The following is a 25,754-nucleotide window of genomic DNA, read 5'->3' on the forward strand; positions in this document are numbered from 1 at the left end:
TGATACTACCAGTAGTCTGAGAGAACAAGGTGCATGTCATTCCTTGTTCTTTACTACTCATGGAATAATAGCAACTGAAACATGCCATCAGTGGTCATACTTCGTATTTATCTTACAGTGCATCTTTCTCTACCATGACCTTTTATAAAGTTCTTTAGTTCAGGAACATGAATGTACCCAGAGTCCTAGACTCACTACACGCACTCATTAGGGGTATAATATACCATCTTGTAAACTGCTCATTAAGCTGAAGTCGAAGTACGTGCAAGGGCTCCAAAAAGGCCTTTACAGTCTCCCACTTCCAGGCTCCATTCGCCTGGAACCGTGCATGCATATCTTCCCTTCCTTAACCAATTATCTGTTGGAGCTGTAGGAAAGGAAGCATCAGCTCTTTCCAAATTAAGAGAGAGTATGACTACCAGTGCATAACTTTCTATACAAATAAGTAGAATGTTTTCTTCCTTATATCAAGCTCCTCCCATCCCAATCCTGTGAGAGGACTGGCCTTTCCAACACCAAGCATGCATCGTGCAAAGAGTGCTTTGAAATACAAGTATTGCAGTTTGGACCAGACATTATTCCTAAAAATAGTTCTTAGAATCAAGCGAGGTACCCCAGTTGTTTATTCTGGCATTTACACATCTTTGTATGTGAAGGACAAGATGCTTTGCCCTGGTTAAAATACACATGATGCCTTCTGGAAATGGGCACTCCCCACTTGGAAATTACAGAAGCCAAGCTAGCGAACTGAGTAAGATTGATCGCATGTCTGCTGATGGTATTCTCTCCATAGACAAATTTCGGAATGAAATGTCAATGTACGGTGAATAAATACTTCATACGGAGTATGTTAATTTTAAGGAGGATCTTTTCTGTCTTCAGAGTATGGAAGCAAGGGAAGAGGTGAAGGGGGTTTTCACCTGATTGAGGTGGAAATTTCAGAGTAGTCTGGGATTAAAGAAATCCTAAATCCATAGCACGTTCTCCTTAAGTTGCATATGACTTTAACTTTCAAAGCAATTGAAGATTACTTGTATAAATATTTAAGATTATAGAAGCGAATAAGGGTGTCTCTTTGGTAACCGGTTGATCATCGCTGGTTATCAATATTTCAAGTAGTAACTTTGACTAGAGTACTCAGTTATACTTGGGCAATTCTGTGTTAAACTCTGAGGGAATATGAGTAATAAATCGCAACCAAACCTCCTTAAGTTTGTGTGGAGGCCTGTGATATGGAGATAGTGAAGTTGGTTACACTGATTCTAAGATCAAAGCACTTGTGCTAGCTGTGACCACAGATTCTTGCTGTTCACGGTCTAAATATGGTGCATCAATAAGGGAGTCTGCCACTCGTACTGTGGCAATAAATGAGTTCCAACCACTGTAAGCAGCGAGCTGCTCCCTTGAACATTGTGTGGGTGACGGAAGTTTGTGCACTGTGGATAGGGACTGGTCCTGTTTAATGACATTGTGGGCATAGACCAAGTGCTACAAATAATGATGTGACTATAAGGCTGGTTAATTGCAGATTTGCTGGAAATGAGGATGATGGGACATGCTGGAGTGTATAAAGGAAAAAACAGTCCCGGTAGTATGCAAGACAGGAGACACTAATGATTATCTCCTTCATATAGACTGCCTCTGTGTCCTATTTTTAATATTTATTACATAAACAAAACGAATGTTCCTGAATACCTGATAAAAGCTTAGTGCTTACTGAGCACAGTAACTTGCAAGGGGCAGTGAGCAGATTCACATATGCAGTACCTTTATTTCTTAACACCTGATGACACCAAAGAGGGAGGGAAAAATATTTTATTTAATGAAACTTGTGGTGGTCTTGTATTTGTTTAATACTTCAACTCTTCTCCTGCTCAGCCTACATACAGTTTTCAGTTATTATATTCGTACAGTATACCAAGTACAGTCAATGGGCTCTTTTGGAGCATTTCCCAGTTGCTGTCTCTCAAATGTTTTTTGTCTTGTGCGATTAAAAAAAAAAGCCATCTGAGAGCTTCTTGCAGATTTAAGAGGGCTCTGTGACCGACCTTCTATTCTGAAGTTTTCTATTAATGACCCGTAGATATTTCAGATTATGAATCCTGGTTTATTCTTCCATTCAGTTGATTTCCATCTTGAAACAGTTTTTTTCTGCAGATTATGGAGTGTTATGTACTTCCATGAAGGGGTTTTCTCCCCAGGACCTCTGCATCTTGTAGATTATGGAATGTATTATGCCCTTCTCTTGATGTTGTTTTCCACTCTAGAGCTCTGGGTCTTGCAGGTTCTTGGTAGAAGAGGTAAGTCTTCAGATGTTTGCAGAAGGATAAGGTGTTGGTTTCCAGGAAAAGGTATGAACTAAGAGTTCCAAAGGCAGAAATCTTGTTGGTGCTGTGAACTGCCCCATACCATTTCATTTTTGAAGTTGCTATTGAGAGACCATGTTGGGAGTCCTACTTTAGGCTTCTGGTCAGGCTGCTCAGTGTAGAACAAAGTTTGACGAGGTAGTTTAAGTTTGGACCCTTCTTAGTCTGGTCAAGAGTATGGCTAAAACGCCAATGATCTAGCAAATGCAAGACACTTAAGGAGAGTAGGGCCATAGCACATTCCTCAGGAATTTTTCCTCTTTCCAGACAATTCCACAAACTATTTCGCCCACTCCATGGCTACAATCGGGGTTTTCAGTATGGCCAACTCTAGACCCCTCCGCCAGTCCAGCAGACCTTTCAGACCTTTAATTATCAAGGTTCACAAGGCAGCACCAATACTGTTGGTGTTCCCTTGCCACCCTGTCACAGGCAGGATATGATATTTTCTCCAAGGTTGGCAGGCCATTACTTCAGAAGGTGGGCCCTTCACATTGTCCCTTGGGGCTATGGCCTCCCCCTTATTTTTACCTCGCCTTCAACCACCATCATCATCATCAGGCTGGCAGACGTAAAATAATCTGCCCTTCTTGCAGCAGAAAGTGCAGGCCCTTTCGACCATAGGTGGCATAGAGGAATCCGGCCTCATAAGTAGGAACTGGGTGTTACTTACACTACTTTCTTGTGCTGAAGAAGACTAAATCCTTGGTCCCATTTTGTATCTTCGCTCCCTCAATGTCTTTCTGCGAAAGGACAAATTCAAGATGCTCAGACTAGCCCAGGGCCTGTCTTCTCTAGACACGGCATGGGTGTGTTAGACCTGCAGGGCACTTATTTCTATATCCTCGTCTTGCTGGCCCACAGTCGCTACTTGAATTTCATTGTAGGCAAGTAGCATTTACAATGCGCAGTGCTTCAGTTTGGAATCACCAGTGCCCCTCGGTTGCTAATGAAAGTGATGCGTTGGTCGCAGCACACCTTCGGAGATCGGGGTACCAGTCTACTCCTACCTTGATGACTAGCTTCTGAAGGTGATCTCGCTCGAGCCAGTCGTCAGCCACATCCAGACAGCAAACCTAACCTCGTTGCTGTTCACTATCAACGTGCCGAAGTCACACCCATCCTCTCTGACGCTTCCCATCATCAGAGCTATTCTGGATACAGTACTTTTCATGCTTTCCCTCCAGAGCAGAGAGTCCAGGAAAATCGGTCTATGATCTCAATGTTTTAGCCTCAGTCCTGGATCTGAGTGGCTGACTAAGACTGCTGGGATTGTTGGCATCTAGAATGCTGGTAGTGTCACCTGCAGGCTCTGCAGCGGGCCCTGAAAATCCAGTGGTCACAGCGTCAGGAAAATGTGTTGAATTGTATCCAGATTTTGGAGAAGACTGCGAAAGATCTTCTGTTTGGCTACTGGACCGCAAATAGGTCAGTGGCAGGCACCTTGCTTTATTGCACCCCTTTTGGTCACAGATGTATCACTAGTGGGTAGTGGGAGGCCATCTGGTAGAGGTGGATCTCAGATGACTCTGGCGGAAACTCTATTCCACTTCAGGTTGTTGGAGTTGATGGCAATTCGCTTTGCACTGAATGCCTACCTGCCCACCATCAAATGAAAGCTGGTGCAGTTGCTCACAGAAAATAGTGCTGTCATGTAGTACTGCAACAAACAGCGTGCAGGGAGGTCCTGGACCCTGTGACAGCAGGCCTTGCCCCAATGAAAGCTGGTGGACTGCGAAGAGATTTTTCTTGTGGTAAATGACCTGGTGGGATCTTTAAACATCTGATCTGCAAAAGGCGCCTCTGAAAAATGGCCGAAGCCCTCGGACAATCTCGCCAACTTCTTAGGAGGCAGATTCGTCGTTTTAATAAAAGCACACCCTTCCTCCATTCACGATTATTCTCATGATCTACAAATGACGCATTATATTATTAGTAAATTAAGCCCTGTTATGTTCATATATTAGAAATCTGGATACTTAAGCTGCGGTGACCCATACGTAAGCCATCTTGAATTTGTAAACTTAAGCATGACACCATGATGAATGTTGATAATTACTGGGTGCAGCAATACCTGGAAAATAAGGAGCATACAATAACGTTCTATACATGTATTTCCTGATCATATGTAGGTGGTTTTATGATATTTAATTGAGCTTTTAAAAGTGCCCAAATAACATTTTAAAAAATATTCATGAAGTATTACCATGTAAATATTGTAAAACTGTGCTACCCAGAGTGACTGTTTGTTGTAATTTACCAATCTTCCTTTTTGCAGGTAGAAATTACCTGTGATTTAAAGATTGCACAGCCCTTGATGCTTGCTAGTAACACAAGTTTTTTTCTTTGAGCGGCACCCTCGCATTGCAACCAACTTTCACAGTTTTATGAGTGATGTGCTGCTGTAGTCCAGGTTTTTTTCTTTGATTTCTGTGACTTGTAGTCTTGTTCAGTGCTTTAAATGGAAAAAAATAGGTGCAGGTACACACCAAAAGGAGCAGTGGGCTGAGTTTAGGGCGGGCACAAGGGTGGTGCTAGGGCGGGCACAATGGGCGGTGTTCGCTTTTTGACCGTGCCAAGGTTGTATGCACGAAATCTGCATGCATTGTTAGAATGTGGGATGTATCTGTCCATTAGTTATCTCACAAATACTATATATATGGCACTTACTAATAAGTGTTTATTACTATCCTAAGTAATCTTTTTTTCAGCAACTTTAAAATAAGAAAAGATTGAGGAAAAAACAGCAAGTTCTAAATATATGCCTTCTTGTTTGCAGGCAGGTCTTTGCTGCAGGTTCATAACTCACTAAGCTATAATACAGGAATGTTAACTTTTGACCTGCAGGTAACACAAGGCTCTATGCAACAAAAACAGTAATCAACTAAGCTATCTACGTAAAACAACTAATCTGTGATTTACATGTTGCATGATGTGCTTTCCAGCAGACACATTGATCCTCTATGCAATATTGAGAGGAGTTGGCCTAACGGCTAGGGCGGTTAACCTCGAATCTGGGGAACTGGGTTCGAGTTTCGGCAATTACACTGAACATCCTGTGATTCTGGCAAATCACTTAATCTCCCCATGCCTAACAAAAATGAATGTGTCCTCATGTTATGCAACTGGTGCTATGTAAAGCACTCTGATACCCGATTCCGGTCAAGTCGCACTATATAAAACTCTGTAAAATAAAAACGGACTAATTCAGCTGCGGGCGCCTGGGGAATCAGGAATGACAGTTATTCCATCGAAGTGGCACAAACTGTCTTCCAGGAATTGGAAGAACCCTTGCTCTGTATTTTTGCCTTAGGGGAGAACGTCCAGTGTCACCACTTCTGCATAGTGAAATTTCCAAAGCAGCTCTCGCTCAAAGATGCCTTCTGTCTAGAGTGGCGTTCCAGACTCCTGTATGCCTTCCTACCACGGGCCTTCCTGTCCCAAGTCCTGAAGATGATCAGGAACGACCGGGCCCTGTAATCCTAGTGGCACCAGATTGAGTCAGGAAAAAGTGATATTCGGGAAACCCTGAGCATAAGCATCTGTCCTCCAATCAAGCTACGGCTTTGGGAGGTCTTCTGTCGCAGCAGCATGTGGGCGGTGTGTTTTGCCCTGTCTTGTGCATGTTGCATCTCCATGCTTGGAAATTCAGCAGCGGCAGTTGACCTGCTTCTGTCTGCATCCTGAGGTCATTGATTTAATATTAGTAGTAAGGCATCTTTACACTAAATCAGAGTATACCAGCTGTTGAGATGCATTTGTGGATTGATGCGGTAAACACCACATTGACCCTTTAAGGGCAAAGTTGTCTGAAGTTATTTTTTTTTCCTGTCCCTACCTGGCAAGGACTAACCTTAAGGGCTGCTCATTAGCTCTTTTGGCCTTCCTGTAATTGCCAGATCTACCATCATTATTAAAATCACCAGTTGTGATGCAGTTTTTGAAATGTTTTCAGAATGTTTCTGATCGACTTCTAACCGCCGGTTCCTCACATTTTGAATATCTCCCCCTCCACCCCCACGCCCCCAGGTATTAGACTTGATCTGGAATTTTTTTGCAGTACCACTGCATGACACCAGGTGGCAACGTGCAGCTCCACACTGATGCCTCTCCGGAAATGTGCCACACACTGACATCAGTTCCTTTCCTTCCACATCACCAGACACCGGTCCAGAGCCCCTCTTGTCTATTTTAAGACCGTTTGCCTCAATTTTACGTAGTGGGCAAGTACTGCCAAGATGACTGGGTTTAAACCTTGTTAGGACTGTCGCAAGCAAATGTCTCTAACAGATCCACATCTGGTTTGTCTGTGATGTCTGGGGTCGGGCCACAACTCTAAGTCCCGCAGTGAACTCGTGTTGGTGAATCTGAAGGACATTCGGGACCACAAGTTGAAGCTGTACGTTGCCAAACATTGGCAGATTTCACGCCAAGACCCATCCAAGTCTAAAGGTCGGTCTCTGTCTCCAGAAGTTGGTCGGTCATGGTCATGCTCCTCATCTTCAGAGAAGTCTAAGACAAAACATAAAAAATACAAGTGGGACTCGGCTCCTTCCCGCGACAATCGTACACCTGAGAAGGTGCAAGGGCATTGCCATGCTTTTCGATCTTGCTCCCATAGCTAGTAAACATCGTTCCAGTCCCATAACCTGTCTCTGAACAGCCAGAGTTTCCAGGCTGTCTGTACCACAGAGGCAGATTCAAGAGTTCCGCAGGGCCATCTTGAGTCTCGTTGGATACCTTCCAACTCCTCCTGGCATGCCTGTGGGCCCACAAAGCAAAGACATACTCCATCTGGGATACCACTGGTGGATTCCCCCTCAGTGACAGTTGGACCCTCTTACCCTGCCACTGGACCTCTACTAGCACCTTTGCCAACTCCACCTCTGTCTCCACACCGGGTTCTGGAATGCAAATTCTGCCTCCATCAATGTAGAAGGGTGAGGCTGAACCCAATTCACTCTCCGACTCTGAGCTACTCCAAACTCGACATAGGCTGCGCTCAATGTCCATCGAACCACTTGGTGTCCTAATCCTGCAAGGCAGGTCTCATACGTTGCATTCCTTATTTGGCAATTCTTAGTCGTCCCTAATGGACATGCCCTTTAATGGGCGTTGCCTTTTTGGGAACAAAAAGATTCCGCTCTGGAGCATTTCAAAGAGAGCAGGGCTACAGTACTTTCCTTGGACTTGTCTGCTCCACAACACCAACATCCTCAGCCCTCTCGTTCTTTCCACAGCTCTGGCAGGTGTACATCATACAGATAGCCACTTCAGCCTCAGCAGGGTTCTCTGCTGTTTGATTGCCAAGGCTGTGGTACCCACTGACACCATGGTCAGAGACAGAGTGCCAGTCACTCCACCACTCACCCATGGCTCCACCTTTCTGTCCTTTGTGGAGCACAGCTGCCCGTATGGAGGCACAATTCAACTATTGTTGCTTGGCTGGCAGGCCATTACATCGGACAGGTGGGTACTGCAAAATTTGCGGAAGGGGTATGCTCTACCCTTCAAGTCCACTCCACCACACCCAGGACTGGACTGGGAACCCAAAGCAGCCCTGGCAATCTGTAAACTAAATAGTTAAGAACATGATAGCATAGTATTAGATACATTATTAAAGTGCACAATTGAACCACAGTGCAAATTCTCATAAAAATAATTAAAAGTATAAAAAATAATACTCCTAACAAAAGGAGAGGATCCTGGTGCAGCACAAAAATCAACATAAAATTGTGCAACTTCTAGTTAAATGTTAATTCACAGATGCAACAGTCAAATCCAAGTACTGCCTTCATAGCATTCCAGCGCATAGGCTGTCCTGTACCTATAGGAAACTTCCCCTGTTACAGATGTGCAAAATAGAATTAAGTACTATATAAACATCACAGATATGACATACAAACTCACAGCTCATTAAACACAATGTGGTCGACAGATAAGAGAACATTAAAAAAAACATCAACAAGACAATCTCTTTTTGGCGAGTCAACACTTAACCCTTTCCTGGATAGCTGCTGCTTGTAGACATTTGCAACACCAGATCCAAGCTGGCATTAGGAATCTGGCAATTGAAAAAAACATTGCTCTAATTGTCAGTGGAGAGGATTCTGTATGCCTCCATATATCTGTAAAGCTAAAGGGCACCCTGCTACTAATAGGAAGTTCCTCTAAGCAGAGAAATAATACATAATGTAAATTCCTAGGGCAACTTCAACAACAACAATATCCAAGACTAACAAGTAAATACTAGGAGAGACAAGTGTAATGGAAAAATACAAAAATAGTTTTGTTATGTTAAACAGGGATTTATAGAGCGCACAGCTACTCAACAGAGTGTCCCGGGGCTATGACAGTAAAGACAGAGGTAAAAGCTATGCACCCAAAACTATTGACAGAGTGGGGAAGCGGATTAGATTAGCTGTTGGAACATCCAAGTTTTTAATTGTTTTCTAAACTCCAAAAGGGAGGTAGTCTGTCTTAGGGGGAGCGGCAGAGTATTCCAGGCACGGGCCACTTGTACCTGGAAAGACCGTCCTCCACAGCGTGCTCTGCAGAGCCTTGGCGCTGAGATCAAATATTGTTGGGCTGATCTAAGAGATCTACATGGGGTGTAGTAAAGAACTCTTTTATGCAAGTAATGAGCCCCTAACCCGTGCAAAGCTTTCAAAGCAAGGGTTAATGCTTTGAGAAGAATCCTACAGCGAACCGGGAGCCAGTGTAATTTCTTCAAGTGGGGCGAAATCCGTTCTCCGACTCCCAGCTTCAAAACCGCTCTGGCCGCAGAATTCTGCACGACCTGAAGTCTACTCAGTAATCCCTCCGTTATGCCAAAATAAAGGACATTAACATAATCTAATCTAGAGGTGATAAGGGCCTGCAAAACCATCTTACTATGCGTCATTGGCAGGAGATAGAGAAATTTCTTAATCATTTTTAGTAAGCCAAAACAAGTACCCGTCACAGTTTGGACTTGTGTTTTCATTGATAACATATCGTCCATTTTCACTCCCAGATTTTTTTTTTTTTTTTTTTCAAAAACCTTTATTCTTTTAAATCAGTGACACAGCTATTCAGCCGACAACCCGGAGGCACGGCAGCTTTAGAAACACAACACATGTGAGCGTCCACATTTCACTGACAGGAGAATCAAAGGTTCTGTTTTAAATAAACACAAACCCAAACCTAAACACAAGCAAGGCGATAAGTACTGAAAGCACAAAAAGGGTTCCCATCAGGGGGAGCGAGCCCCATTTCGTCCATCAGAAACAGGTCTATAGTAAGGGAAAGGAGGGGAAGGCAGAGACTCAAGAAGACAAACACATACCAGCAAGGAGTACAAAGCCGGAAAGAAAGCTAAGGGGAGAGCTGCTCCTCAGGCGGGTCCGGGTCTGGGGGCAGGCATATGCCCCCTCTGTACTGGTTCCATCGCGCCCATACAGAGTGCCATTTCCGAGGGCGCCCTCGAGCACAATACACTGTCTTCTCCCTGAACATGCTCCAGTCCATGTTTTCCATCCACGCTGTCAATGTAGGAGGCCTAGTAGAGCCCCACAGGCGAGCGATGTCGCGCTTAGCTACCATGTTCCCTAGGGTCACCCACTGAGTCTGTGCCGCGTCGTGGTCAGTAGGACCCCAAACATTCAGGAGACAACACCGCGCCTCCGGCTGCATGACGATGCCTGTCACCTCCCCCATCACATCGTGGATTCGCTTCCAAAACTCCATAATCGCACCGCATTCCCAAATAATATGTAGGAAGGTGCCCACCATACCACAGCCTCTCTTACATAAGCCCTCCTCAGAGAAACCCATATGAACCAGCCTGGGCCCCGTCACGTAGACCCTATGGAGTATTTTAAGCTGCACCAGCCGCAGGCGCGCGGGGATCGCGACCTCTTTGGGAGAAGAAACTGCATACTGCCAATCCTCATCATCTAGTTCGAGGCCATCCCTGGTCCATTGATCGCGCAACCCTAGAAGAAGATCCGCCCGAACATTAATTAGTTTCTTATAAATGAGCGAGATTGTACTCTCTGGCATATGGCCATCCAGGATCCGGTCCTCTAACGGAGAGGACTCAGGCACCTTCTCCCCCTCTACAAGGACTGACCGCAAGGCGTGGCACACTTGAGCGTATCGGAAGAACTCCGTGCTCCCTAGCTCATATTCCTTCTGCAGCTCCTCGAATGACTTTACCCTACCCTTAACCAAAAGGTCTCCAACCCTGGATATACCGATCAGGTCCCATTTCTCAAACCCTTTTGTATGCCAGAGCTTTCCCAGAACATCGGAGTCAAACAGAGGGGTTGCAAGGGTAAGCTTACCCTTCCAGCCCAGTGAATCCGTCGCCCCCTTCCATACATGCACGGCCACCCTGGTGGGCCCCGTAAGGGTTAAGTCCGACGACTTCGAGTACAACGCTCTGTGGTAATTACCCCCACGCAGCAACCACCGGTCCATGGCGTAGCCGGGGCTCAGCGCCGGACCATATACACCATGGTTAATCGCGCTCAACTGAGTTGCCCAATAATAACGTCGAATGTCTGGAAGCGCGATACCCCCGTCGTACCACGGAAGCGTCAACTTAGCAATCGCTATGCGCGGGCGCCCTTCCCACAATAGCGCGCGCTGGTGGCTTTCGACCTCAGGGAAATAACTGGCCGGGACCAAGTCAAGGGTATTCTGCAGGGCATAGAGGAAACGGGGAAGAGACATCATTTTAAACAGGGCGGCACGGCCAAGGAGGGAAAGCGGCAACCGCCGCCAGCCCGCCACGTCCCGTCGCAGGCGTGCCAAGGGAGGGAGCAAGTTCTTCTCGTATCTTAAAATGGGGTCGGTGGAAATATAGATCCCCAAATACAAAAAGCCCTGCCGGGCTATCTGGATCGAGCAGTTGCGCGGGACAGGCGGGACATCCCCACACAGGACATACAAGTATGACTTCCCCCAATTAATGACAAGACCAGAGTTCCTACCGAAAGAAGTCAAGACGTCGCAAACCACTATCAGAGATTTCTTAGGCGAGGTGAGGTATAGCAGAATATCGTCGGCGTAAAGTGAAATACGGTTTTCGTGGTCAGGCGACCAACGAATCCCACGTATATCCGGGTGCCATCGTATCCACGCCGCCAGCGGCTCAAGAGCAAGGGCGAACAACAACGGCGACAGGGGACAGCCCTGCCGGGTGCCTCTCCCGAGCTCGAACGGTGTCGACGCCCGCCCGTTCACCACGACGCTAGCAAGAGGCCCCTCATAGAGCAACCTCACCCAGCCTACAAATCCAGACCCAAAGCCGAACTTGGCTAGCACAGCCCACAGGTATGCCCACTCCACCGTGTCGAAGGCCATCGTGGCATCGAGGGACGCCACAATAGCCGGCTCTCGCATCGTGCCCGTCCTAGCGATCACTCCATGAAGGCGTCTAAGATTCAGTGCAGTGTTACGGTGCGGGATGAAGCCCGACTGATCCGGGTGGATCAGGTCGCCAAGCACCCGGACCAGGCGGTTAGCAAGGATCTTAGCAAGGATTTTCGGCTCGGCGTTGAGAAGTGATATCGGCCGATAGGAGCCACACTTGTCCCGGGGCTTACCGTCTTTATGTATTACCACAATCGTCGCCAGCCGTTGATCGAGCGGAAGAAACCCATTCACCCGCGCCTCCACGAACATGGCGCGCAGGTGAGGAGCCAACTTATCCGGACGAAGCTTATACAGCTCAATCGGCAAACCATTTGGGCCCGAGGCCTTACCGGAGCGCAACGCACGGATAGCACACGCCACTTCGTCTACAGTTATATCTCCATCGAGGTCATCCCTATCAATGGCAGAAAGGCAGGGCAGAGCGATATCACGCAGAAGGTCACACGAGTCCTCAGTCGGCTTATCCGAAACCGAGGTGTATACCGTACGAAAATAGTCCGAGAAACACTGAACTATACCGTCGGGGTCAGTGACAACCTCTCCCCCATCCATTGACAACTCCGGCACCACTCGATTAACACGCTCTTTTTTTATCCAACCACGCCAGCAATTTCCCGGCCTTATCACCAACATCGTACAATCGACCCTGCTGCTCCCTATTGAGGGTCTTGGCAGCGTTCGTCACCAGATCCCTATATTCCAATTGCTTCAAGCTCAAATTATGCAGTGTGGCCGTTGCAACATCCTCTTCCAAGGCCACTTCTAAAGCCGCTATCTCGTCCTCTACTTGTGTCACCTCGGCGTCTCTCCGCCGCTTGGCGGCCACTACCAAGGAAAGGGCCTCCCCTCTCAATACAGTCTTAAAAGCTTCCCACAAGGACACCGCTGATTCAACTGAACCCTGATTATCTTGAAAATAGTGATCAACTGTCTTCAGCAACGCACTGCGCAGCTTGGGGTCACGAAAGTACCAGGGGTTAATGGGAGCCACCCTGCCCCCCACCACCCGGCCAATATCCAGACGGGCCCACACCGGCGAATGATCAGATATGCCCCGTGCCATGTGCCTAGCCTCAGATACCAATGAGGCGTGCGCAGCCAGAGTGAGCAAGTAATCAATCCGAGAGAGACTCCCGTGGGCCCCGGAATGAAAGGCATATTGTCTCTGAGTGGGGTGCCGTAGCCTCCAACAGTCTACCAGGCCAAAAGTATCTATAAAGTCAGGAAGCCACTTCTGAGCACCCCCGGTGTCCCTGGGCGGGTACCTATCGAGCATTCCAGATCCAACCGCATTGAAGTCTCCTCCCACCACTAACATCCCTTCGGGGATTTCCAACAAGGCCTTGCCCAGATCAGCAAACGTGGAGGCCTGCAGGGCAGGGGGACATAAACAGAAACCAATACCAACGTTCTGCCCTCCCACCTCCCCGCCACAGCCACAAAGCGCCCCCTGTCATCAGTGATGGTGGAGTCAACCTCAAATGGTAGGGAAGCTCTAACAAGTATGCCCGCACCCCTGGAGCCCGAGGAGAACCCAGAGTGAGCAATGAATTTATAACCCTTTCTGTTAAGTGCATAACATGTATTCCCTATAAGGTGGGTCTCCTGCAGGAGGACCACATCTGGCGAGGTCCGTTTCAAGAATTGTAGGACTATCCCCCGTTTAATACGATCCCCTAAGCCATTAACATTCCAGCTAATTATGTTTAAGCCCCTATCCCCCATCCCCAAACACAAAGAGACCTCCACCCCCCCCCCGGAGAACCACGATCGGACAATGCTGATAACAATTGCTACGCCTTGCGAGAAAAAAACAACCCCCAACAACAACCCCAACATCCCGAATCCCCCCCCCCCTCCCTGCACCCCTGCGTCAGCTTACAAAGCCCCCCCAACTTGCAGTGTGCCTGTCGCCCTATCAAAAACAAATCTACAAAAAGTACCCCAAGGGAGGAAAGAGCTCCTATCTTCCCCCCGCCGCCCTCCCATTACTGCAGTAGGGTGCGAGTCACTGTCCGGAGTCAAAACAGACCGACACCGGAGGTATCACTTCTGTCCATCCCGGTCGCCTTCCGCTCCATCCACGCGGTCCCGTTCGGGCTGTCGCCGAGGGAGCGCATCCAACCAGTCCCCTGCCATGTCCGGTGATTCGAAGAAGAAAGTCCGATCCTCATACACCACACGTAGCCTGGCTGGGAAAAGCATGGCATACTTCAGGTCCATCTCCCTAAGCCGCCGCTTCACCCCCAGGAAACTCTGCCTCTGTTTCTGCACCATCTGGGTGAAGTCAGGATAAAAGCTCACAGAGGCATTCTGAAAAGGCACCGGGCCTGTCACCCTCGATGCTTGCAGGATAGCGTCTCGATCCCGAAAATTAAAGATCCGGGCGACAATCGGCCGCGGGGGGGCTCCCACCTTAGGCCGTCCGCCAGGCACTCGGTGAGCCCGCTCAACCGCAAAAAACTTGCCGAGGCCCTTAGGCGCAAGATGATTCACCACCAAGTCCTCGACGAGTAAATCCACGGAGAGCTCCTCCGAAGTTTCCGGGACCCCAATAAGGCGCACATTATTGCGCCGGGCCCGACCTTCAAAGTCTTCGAGCCGGCGGGCGGAGAGGTCATTCGCGGTTCGTAACTTACGAACCTCAGCCTGGAGTTCCGAGACATCGTCCGCGAGGCCAGTAGTCTTGAGGTCCAGGGATTTGACCCGCTCATTGGTTTTGCCCAGGTCCGCGCGAATCAAGTTGACATCAACCAAAATCATGTCCACCTTGTGCGTCAGGGTCTCGAACTGTCGCCCAATCGAAGATTGCATCCCATCTATCGCCCCTTGATATCCTGCAATGATAACTCCGAGGCTGGGGATGAATCGGCCTTCTGTGCTTCCAGCGACTGTCCCGATCCACCAGGCGACCCCTTCTGCTGGGCATAGCGATCCATATTGTTGGATTGGGTATAGCCTCCCCTCCTGGTAGTCTTAGACTTCGGCTTGTCTGCCTCCGATTTGGTCGACATCTCGAACAGCAGGGCGGTCAGTCGCAAAAAGACGTCCCTCACTCAGCCAGAGGAAACAGGGTCAACTAGGCCAGCCAGGGTCGAGTGGAGGTCTTCCAGATAACAGGGGATCGGCACGAAGCACTCCCAACCCAGAGCAAGCAAAGGGCGAGAAAGCGAAAGTGAAAGTGCAGCGGCACCCGTCCGCCAGTTCACACCTCCCAAGGCCGCTGTTGTTCAATTAGAGGCCGGGCATCCTGCCAACGCAAGCCCCTGGCATCCTTCGGAGGTAGGCCGCAATCTTCCGCCATGCACAACTTCGGTCCCCGGTGGGCGATCTTAGCCCGGACAACGTCAATCGCCCCAGCTGTGACTCATCTGCAGGATTCCGTGCATGAAAATCAGGATTTAGGACAGGATGATTGCAGGAGGGCGCGAGGGTCGCGGGAGCTCAAGGCTCACGCGGCCATCTTGGTCAAGCGCTAGGCTCCTCCCCCCACTCCCAGATTTGTAACCATGATAACGGCCGTCTGGGGAGGTGACATTTCGTCAGGCCACCACTGTTTCCAAATATCCGAAGGGGGGGAACCAAAGAAAATGATCTCAGATTTCTCCGGATTACATTTGAGTTGGTGGGATTGGAACCAGAGGAACACTTCGGTCAAGCAAGCTCTAATCTTCTGACCTTGGAAGTCTTCACCCTACCTGCAAGTGAACAACAACTGCGTGTCGTCCGCATAGGATATAATCTTCGCATCTCCTGCCACCGCCAATTTTGCAAGGGGGGACATGTACAGATTGAATAATACCAGGCTCAAAATAGAGCCCTGAGGGACCCCACATTAAGAGGTGGGATCCTGGCGGTAAAGGGAGGAGACCAAACCTCTTGCTTTCTGTCCTTTAAAAAGGAGGCAAACCGTGCCACCAAAACCACACTGCTGCAATCTCTGCAGCAGGCGATCATGGGGCACTGTGTCGAAAGCTGCTGCAAGATCTAAAAGAATAAGGACAGCTTTTCCACCCTTATCAAGTGTTTCTTTAATGGTCTGAGACCTCAAGTAAGGCCGTTTCCGTACTAAAATTAGGACGGAATCCTGATTGACTTGAATGCAGTAGCTCATTGGTTTCAGCAAAGTTGGAAACTTCCGAATGAACGTATTTTTCCAATGTTTTGGCAAAGAATGAAAGAAGGGAGATCGGTCTATAGTTGGAAAGTATAGTATGATCTGCAACGGGTTTTTTCAGCAACGGAATTACTTTCGCGCTTTTCCATAGCTCGGGTACCTGGCCTGAGCTCAAAGACAGATTCAGAATGGTGTTTACTGTTAAATTCAGTATCTCTGCCATCTTGGCCGGGCAAGGGTCGGACGGAGAGGCAGACGTCAGACCCTTCATTATTATTAAGGAAGAATCTAGAGAGATCGGGGAAAAATGAGAGAGAGAAACCATTCCTATCGTAGTTTGACAATTTACCAAGGTGGGAACTTTATTCGCTGAGCCGTCTGACATGCCAAAAGAGGATTGTATCTCTATGATTTTAGAATAAAAAAAGCTGGCTAACTGAGTAATCCAGTCTGCGGTAAAAGAGGGATGGTTGACTCCCGCTTTGGGTGATGAGAAACTTTTCACTATATTGAAGAGTTCTCGACTTTTATTCCCGGCACATTCAATTCTTCAAGTGTAAAAATACTTATTTTCCTCCTGTATCATTCTATGATAGGTTCTTATTGTTTACCTATATTTTTCTTTCTTTTCCTTACTAAAATCTCTCCTCCACACTTTTTCCAGACGTTTACAGTCTTTCTTTGCCTGCAGCAGAGTAGCATTAAACCAGGGTGCAGACCTTCTTACCGATCTTACTGAACAAACAGTCAGCAGGGCTAAAGACCTAGTGCCAAAAGTGACCCAACTTTCTAGGGACTCCACATCCCGTTCTATATTCCCACATAGCACCATGGGGTGCTTGGCTAATTCCTCTTTGAAAGCTTCTGGCGTAATTTTATGCAGTGGTCTAGAGGAAAACAATGCCTGCCTTGCCTGGGGCTGTCGAGGTTTGAGGACTTTCTGAATCTCAAAACTAATCAAAAAGTGGTCCGACCAAGGCAGAGGAACATCGGTTTGAATATCAAAATTTGTGAAAATTTGATCTAAGATATGTCCCTTAGTGTGAGTCTGAGATGTCACATGCGTGTCGAGGTTTAATGATTTCATAGACTCCAGAAAAAAATAAGCATCGTCTCTCTCCTGGTTGACTAGGTGAACATTAAAATCACCGAGGACCAAGAAGTGTTTGAATCTGGGGGCCAGCGAGGCCAAGGAGGCATCGAAAGTTCTCAAGAAACCTCTGGCATGACCTGGGGGTCTATAGATTAATATCCCTGCTAAGCATTGATGGGGGGAAAGGATGCATTGAAAACTGAGGCATTCCGCCCCTTCTATGTCTTCCATATCAATATGAGAGATCGAATATTCTATTTCACTAATAATAGCAATCCCTCCCCCTTTACTGCCTACACGGTCTTTCCTCAGTATAGAGTACCCTGGAGGAATCGCTATTGCTATGGTTGAATTTGTGCTTTCATTAAGCCAAGTTATTTATTGATAGTATATTCTTTGTTCCAATATAAAACCTACATGCACGCCACCATCATCTAATCATACTCACTCAACATTCAGAATATATACATATACAGGTATATTCAATATTTGAGACCTTGTCTAACAACATAATATGTACATGTGCTGATGCATTAGATCTTAATAACAACACTTGATTATTTTTTATCATTTTTCAAGACTGGGCCTTGTCTTTGGGCTTTTGATATAAAACATGTATCTGCGTCGTGAAGTGACTGCAGTTCCCGGGTGGTTTCTACGCGCGTTTCGGCATAACAATACCTTCTTCAGGAAAAGCCACCTCAGATACAGTTACTATCTGAAAAATTAAATTAAAATTCAGTTTGATGAAAAGAGGAGCTATCCACTTTCTTCTGTGGTGCCGATTTGGTGAGCTAAAAATACAGAATGCACATTAACGATTACGTAGCCTCTCCACAGGCACGGCATAGAGCTTTCTCAGGCACAGCTCTAGACCACTTGCTGCAAAATTTCTTAGTTGGAAGAGTCCTGTACCTGAACTGAATATACAGTTTGTGAGCCAACGGGGGTTAATTTCATCAATGATAGGCTCGTAACATGTGAATGATTTTACTTTCATAAAGTCCCTTGTCAAAAGACCACTGCTGGTTGTAATAGTTTGAATGATAGACTTCCCAATAGATTTTTTCAAACTGGTTTTCGCAATTGAACATGAGTCTCTGAGAGAGACCCAAAGGTTCTCCAGCCCCAAATATGTTTAACAGTGACATGAGGGTAAGGGAGGAGGGCGTTAGTGTTACACCAACACAAAAAAAGCCTCAGCATGCAAGAGCCAATGCTATGGACAACTAACTTTTTGTTTTCATTTGTTTTGTTTTAGAAGATGGTCTTTCTTTCTAGCTGCATATTTACCTGCCTGCTGTTTCCCTACACAGATCACCCAGACGAAGATGGAGAAGCCGAGAATGCAGATTTAGCAGAGAACATCTCCATACCCAACCCCTCCGCACTTGAGGAAATGTCCGTTTACAGCAGTAAAAGAAAATTGCGACACGGCCGAAGAAGCTTGGAGGCAGCCATTCCAACATAGACCGCCAGGCGGCGGGGCAGATCACCGCCGGGGCTACTGCCCTCTTTGCTACATAGCACGCACTTGGAACTGTGAAATCCCACTACATGATATACTGATGGAGCAGCAAAAGCGGGGAGCCTCAGGCCCCCACTGCCACGGGGTAGATACTAGAGCGCAGTCTTTGCCAATGGCCATGATACTGAACCTGAACACCTCATGGGTTGACTGGCTTGCTAATGTGCTCTTAGGCTGAGATGGACTCCTGCCGTCATCCTCTTGGTGCCGAGGACATTTGGAATGGGGTAGGGCGTCCGAAACAGGGAGGACATTTTTGGGGATTTGGGGGGGAGCAAAGGGGGAGGGGGCTCAGGTATTCAGCTTTTGTTAATTTTACCCTTATCGTTGAAGGAGGCTGGAGATCAGTGGCTATCCTCTAGTCTGCAATATCGAAGTTGGGGAGGGGGAAGAGGCCGGCCTAATTCTTAACTTGTAAATAGTGTATGTATGATTGCGTGTGCATGCGTGAGATCACGCATCTCGTTTTTCAGAGAGCCCTGGGAGAAGACGCATCTCAATTGTTCCCAGATCGGTTTTTATCATGTTTTTATGCTGCCAGAGACTCCTTAGTTGATTTTTTTATTGAATTAGTAAATGCAGGGAGTTGGGTATTTTAACCTTTCTTTTTTACTTGTGGAAGAGTAGCACAGTTAGGGTGGCTTTAGGTTTTTTCGATCCTGCAAACAGCAATATTCACCTGCAGTGTTGTCCTCTCTGGTATGTCTCATGTGCAGGTGAAAGGAGTACTGGGATGTCTCTGGGCCTAGCTGCTGAGGGACGGCTGGGTAGCTGTCATTCCGAACAAACTGCTGATGTCTTTTGTGGGTTTCTCTCCATGCGTTGATGGCTGTTTTCCCTCTTTTTGTCCCTATTGGCTCATTGTGCTCTTATGACATTGCATTGGTTGGGTTCCACCTCAGCGCTTGGTTGTTTTTTTTTAACTATTTTTGGATTTCACTTGAGTGACTGTTCTTTCCCTAATCCTCCTTCAGTTATGACTCATGCCCCCAAAAGGATTGTTAGATAGCTAAATTATCTTTGTGTTTTGTTTGGAGACAAAGTGGAAACATTGCAATCTCCTAATGAATTTCAGGACCTGCAGCCTGGTGTCTAATGGTTCAGATGTGAAGCTGTTGTCAGTTGCATGCTGGTAATGGGACATGGAGCTAAGCAGGACATGGGGGCAATGAGGCAATGGTCTCCTGGGACCACCAAGGTCTAGTAGCAACGTTCAGCTTAGGGACTCAAGCACAATCTGAAATGCCAGCGTGGATTGGAAAGGGTTAAGTTGCACCACACTGATACTGAGCTCCAGCATGTGAAATGTTTCGGACATAAAACTGCTGTGCTCGAACACATACAACAATGGTTCAATTTTATAACCATGCCAATCCTTTGAAGCTTCAGTTTCCCAAGTAATGAAAGTTTGAGCTCTGAATTACAGCACAAAACCCACACCCTTTGCCTGCGTTTAATGTCCATTTCTCCCAGACCTGTTCTCTTTCTGAAGGCAGAACATCTTGTCTGTTCTAAATGGACAGTGCTCAATCATAGGTGCGCCTTCACTGCACTTGTGACAGCTTGAGATACCATCCAGATTGTCAGTAGCACCATGCGACTGTAAGTGTACCTTTGTGTATTAGTCTGATGGTGAGCAGGCAGCACATCTCGGATGCTCCTTCCACAAGATATGCAGTGTGCAAGCAGGATGGCCAGTGCTTGTGCAGAGTTTACTCTAAAGCATGCAAGGAATGCCTGCCCATGTTACTCATTATAGCTGGTCCCAGAGAAGTTGCATTTTAAATCACTAATCACTCTGAACTGGTGATATCTGTGAACCCTGGTACTTCTAAGGCAGTGAAATCCCCTACCTTACTGGTGCTATCGTTCATATAAATTTGTGCCTGGAAAATAACGCAAAGACAGTAACTGCCAGTGACTAAACATTCTTGGCATCTCCGCAGCACTGCGTGAAACCTCCTTTTTTTTCCTCCTGATCTTGTTTTATCTTATCCCTTTTCTTTGCTTCTATTCATCTGTGAAGGGCTAAAATTGATTTTAAACCTATATGCCCCTTCTCTTCTAGTGTGCTTGCAGTAGGGTTGTCACAAAGGAGTCCAAGTGCTTTCACTCCTCTTCACAGTCATATGTGTATCCTTCAGCAGAGATCTGTTTGACAACCCTGGACACATTCATTTTTCAAAACTCACCATCGTCTTTCCAAACATACTTTCTCCTCTCCCCATCGTCATACCTCCACACCAAACCAACCAAAACCTGTCCATCTAGAATGCCTACACTTGTGAGGATGGAAAACATGATCTTGTGTTGCTGTGCACCACTGTATATATTTACTGCCATATGAATTTGTTTTATTCCTGTATGCGAGTTATTGCAGGGATCCTCGTGTGTGTGATCTGTGTGTGAGATGGAAGACCTAAACACCTTAGAAATCGATTGCAATCTCATGTTGCGGATTGTGTGCTTGCCAGTGTATGGGGAAAAAGCGTGAGTCTGTAGTTATTCTGTATAGTCCACTGCACTTATTTTCAGTGCAAGATGTTACTATCTACGTTTGTTCATATTTATTTGTGAATGCATTTGCCTGTGTGGATTTGATATGGGGGGGCGGTATCAGAATGTTTGTGTATGCGAGCTGCTGTGTGGGGATTGTGCAAGCCCTTTTTGTATATATGTACATTAATGTGCCTGTTCTTCTACTTGTTTGATGACTCTGGATGTGTATTTAATATTTGGCTTTGTGTAGTTCCTTCCAGGGATGTGTGTATGTATTTATTGTTGCCTGCGTTTGATACGTTCCATCTTGAGGGAGTTACCAATTTTATAAACACAAAGGGAACTGGTGACTTGTGTCTACATAGTTGCCAATCTCTTAACATTTCATGACCTGTAACAATGTTTCATACAACCAAATCACTTTTTTAATAATGCCTTTCTCCATTCTAAGTTACAAACAAACTTTCCCACTGTCCACCATTCTGTTACCTCAAGCCACTCAGAAGCTCCTACATTCTATCTCCCCCCGTGTGTCTGACAGGGGTGACAGCGGGGTCTCTCCTTCTCTTGTCTCATCCCTTTTATTCTGACAACGGTCCTATCATTCTCCCTGACCCCAGTGTTTGAGAATAATTCCCATTGTTATCTCGCCCTTCTGCCTCACATTTGTTTCCCTCGCTCTCTGACGATAGTGCAATCCTTCTCCCACCTCTGCCATTCACTGTCATCCTATTGTCAGCCAGTGGTCCCAGCAGTCTCTCCCATCCAGTGGTTTTATGTCTCAGATGTCTGCTTTGGGTTCAGGTGTGTTATGTTCCCACGGACTCCCAACTCCGCCATTGTCTGTCTAGAAGTGAGACATCGTCTATACTTCCACCACTACTGTTCAGCTACTAAAGCAGGCCTTCCACCGTCATTACTTCTCTACTGTGAAATTAGTATGTTTTTCTTCTCTCATTGTTTGAGAGCAGTCCAATATCCGCTTTTCTGTTACCCATGGAGTCCAGCATAGTCTGGAGTCCTTAGATACCTTTCCCTTCGCTTGCCAGAATGCATAATTCCCTTTCATATTTACCATCAAGTCGACAGTCTGTTGGGTTTGTTATTCATTCTCTTTAGTCTGTCAGAAGCTCCAGTATTTTTGCTGTTGTCTGCTGTTCGAAAGTCAGTGTCTATGGCTCTTGAAATATGCTTCCTACTGGGTAGCGCTGCTCTTCTTCCAACAGTATGCCCTTTGGTGTAACCTGCCTACAAGTCCAGAATTGTCCAAATTTTTAAGTTGCCTGTCAGTGAGCACATTGTTGCCCTGTTTCACAACCATTCTCCCTAGAGTAATCTTCCATTAAGATCAGCTTCCCCTACTCCTTTTTAATTACCAGCGTGCCTCCTCTTCCAGTTCCCAAACTGCACTTTTGCATGTATCTTCGATGAATGACTGAATGCCTGTCTTTAGAGAATTTTTCAAAATAAAACCAAACTCCTAACACTTTTTTTAATAGTTGATGGAGCTGGGAGAGGAGGTAGGAGTGACAAGAAACAAACATCTTGTCAATTCTCTTTTTGAGCCATGTATTTAACAATGAACGGTTTTATCTATTTTTGCTATAATCAACTGATTTTAGTGTTTTTGGCTTTGAACTGGAGTGCGGTTTGGGGTAGGAGGAAATCATGAATGGCTTCTAAGGAAAGGTGAAGGAAACTGAAAATCTAGGAAACTGGTTCAGAAGCCCCTGCTGTCTTTTACATAGTTTTTTGTGGTTCTCCTTTGCCACCAGGGGGAAAGTAGCCGAGGGGGAACATAGCTCACCAAGACTGTAACTAGTGAAATTTGTACAACCAAAGAAGTCTATTTTGTGGTTCTCAAACAATAAAGTTTACTTTACATTTTATGCCTTGAGTGAAGTCGTGCATTCAGGTGAGTGTTGGAAAATCAGCAGAGGATGGGACAGAATGCATTCCATATCCATTGAGCCACTTCCACACCATAATCATATCCTTCCCTCACCAACTCCACTGACTGATTGGAGGTCTTTCTTTCATTGGGGTGATTCCTCTTGATGTGCCAGGGTTGAACACACATAAAAGTACAGGTTGTGGCCTTTAGAAGAAACAAACATTAAGCAGACTTGTAAGGATGATATTTGTTATTAGTATAACACATTTTTTCTTCCAGGGGTTACCCGTCATTGGTCATAAGCACTAATTAGTCCTGCTTGCTTTTGTGTTTAAGGTGAGCGTTGGATCGTATATATATATATATATATATATATATATATATATATATATATATATATATACATATACACGCGCACACACACACATACACACACATGCAGCCTAGAACACCAAAGGATAAAATGCCAAAATTGTGTTGAATGTTACATTAAAAAATATATATATCTATAATAGTATTTCTGTAACATAGAACTTTCACCGTTTAAACATTGCCTTTATTTACAAAGAAAAAGGCAAAGTAATAGAAGGCATTTTCGCCCATAGGCTGCATAGACAAACCACAACAGAATAAAACTGGCGTTGTGCCTTCAAGACCGCCAAGACCTTCATGCTCCCATCATGCCCCACAGGTCACAGTTATGTCAGTTCATTTTTCCAGCTCCCCCTGTGAGGATCCTGGAGCATTGAGCTAGTCAGTTTTTTACTTTCTGTCAAGAATTATTTTTGACCTTCATTCGAATTTGTTTAGTACAATCTGTACTACCATCCTGTTTTTCCTGTCTATTTTGGTATAATTTTTAGTCAGAAATGCCAGCCTTGTTCAACAAATGTCCTTTGTGTGGGGAAAAAAAATTGCTAAATCGGATCCACTTTCTGTCTGCATTGTGTGTTTGCCATCTTCTCATCAACCATACAAGTGTTGGTACTGTCAACAAATTCCCAGAAGGACCCTGCTTGACAAGGAAAGAATCGATCTGCATGCCATACAGGAGAGAGGAAAGGTGAGATCTACAAGTGGCCTTGAAGGTTCTCAGCAACCTTTCAAAGAGCCCTCCTCAAGTGCTCGCTCAGGCTGAGCATAGGGGCAGAAAGGAAAAAAGGCACCGCTGAGGCTCCCCATTGACGGAGAGAAGATCAACATTGAGAATACTTGTTTGTTTACCGTCGGCGTCAAGATCAACGTCAGAAAGGCATCTTCAGCATGTGGCGACGTCGTGGGAGAAATCGCCGACAAGGCGTACTGCAAAAGACCCGTCGACAAAGAAAAAGTTAACATCGAAACCGCTTACTCTGGCGTCAAGGCTGAAATCCAAAGATCATCATCACAGATGGCCCCAAGTAAGCAGATGTCGAAGTCTAGACTTGGGTCATCGTCGAACATCTCCACTGCTTCACTGGCTGACGTCTACAACCCCTCGACGAATGTCAACGTTGAGATCTCCACCGACGCCAGAATACAGACATTCAACGTAGAGAACCGCGCCGCCAACCAGGCATGGGTGGTCGATGTCAAACTCCACCGACATCGGGCCATAGAATTTCAACTTCGGGCCTCAGACGGTCGACGACAGCGTCTAGAAGGTCAACGTCAAGACATCTGATTTCACACCTGTCTCCACCGGGGAAGAGGAAGCAGGCTTCTGGTTCACTCGGATCGATGTCGAGAGAAGTACAAGTGACTGAAACACAGAGATCAGTGTGGAGGTCTAGACAGTCAACGTTGAGAAGCACAGGATTGTGCAGATTACTCCAGAGGGATCTCCTAGTAGGGAACAACGTACACCACTAGTTCATCTTTCACCGCTCTGGCTACAAAGTGTGAAATAGTGGAGAGTTCCAGGACAGAGTCCAGGTTCGGACTTTTCTTAAACCGATTTACCTTCCAGAATCTACGCTGGTGCTCCTCCCATGACAGCTCCCATGAGATTTCCCCAAAGATCTCAAATGCGGCCACGGTCTCCTTCAACAAGAAGGTCTCAGTCGAGGAGTCTTCACAGACTATCACCATCTAGTTCTTGTCACTCCCACTCATCCAGATCTCAGAGGCACAGACAGAGGTATTTTTCCTGGTCTACAGATGCATCAAGATTGTCTGTTCGCGACTACTCACCTACCCTATCTGCGACCCTTCCAGCTAGGGTTTCACCAGTGGACAATATTGTCACATTCAATGAGGTCCTATGTAGAAGAACAGCTAAGCTAAACATTGAGCTGCCTGCTCCAACCACCTCTTACCTTGCAATAATTGTTCACATGGAATATATTTTCGAGAGTAAATTATATTTTTTTGTATGTATATATATATATATCACAAGGTCTTGGTTTAGTCATAGACAAAAAAGGATATTAAATTAACGATAAGGTAGAATCAATCTGCTGTAAATCCATTGCAGTAATACATTACAATTATTTGTCCTGAGAAGAAACTGGCCCAAAATATATAATTTTGTACTCCATTTTAGCTTAAATTAGTAATACATTTATTCATGGGACAATAGTCTCTTAGGCTAACCAAGATCTAATAGCAACTCTCAGCTTAGGGACAAAAGCACAATCTGAAATGCCAGCGTGGTTTGGAAAGGGTCAAGTTGCACCACACTGATACTGAGCTCCAGCTATCATATGACACAGGTCTATTATAAATACAATGCACAAAGCAGTGATTAATAGGTTCTTTTTAAAGGCGAAAGTGACAATTGCAACCCCAGTGAAGTGACCATTACCAGCCATACATTTAAAAGGACATATAGTGATTTAAAATCAAGCAACAGG

General features: G+C 46.1%; 1 protein-coding gene across 28 annotated transcripts in view; it reads left to right on the forward strand.

Moving 5' to 3' along the window:
- The window catches only part of SCRIB (scribble planar cell polarity protein), a 792,600-nt gene extending 769,685 nt beyond the window's left edge, over positions 1–22,915 (forward strand). For 26 of the 28 annotated variants that reach the window (XM_085604619.1, XM_085604607.1, XM_085604621.1 and 23 more), the window contains one exon: positions 18,316–22,915. Coding sequence is in view for 25 of the 28 variants with exons in the window: in XM_085604607.1 (XP_085460733.1) it covers positions 18,316–18,470 (155 nt within the window). In the remaining 3 variants the exon portion in view is untranslated. The remainder of the gene's footprint in view (positions 1–18,315) is intronic. The other 2 variants (XM_085604635.1, XM_085604636.1) reach the window with 1 other exon arrangement.
- Positions 22,916–25,754: the final 2,839 nt, after the last annotated feature.

The sequence above is a fragment of the Triturus cristatus genome, chromosome 5_1 (genome assembly GCF_964204655.1).
Source record: "Triturus cristatus chromosome 5_1, aTriCri1.1, whole genome shotgun sequence".
NCBI lineage: Eukaryota > Metazoa > Chordata > Amphibia > Caudata > Salamandridae > Triturus > Triturus cristatus.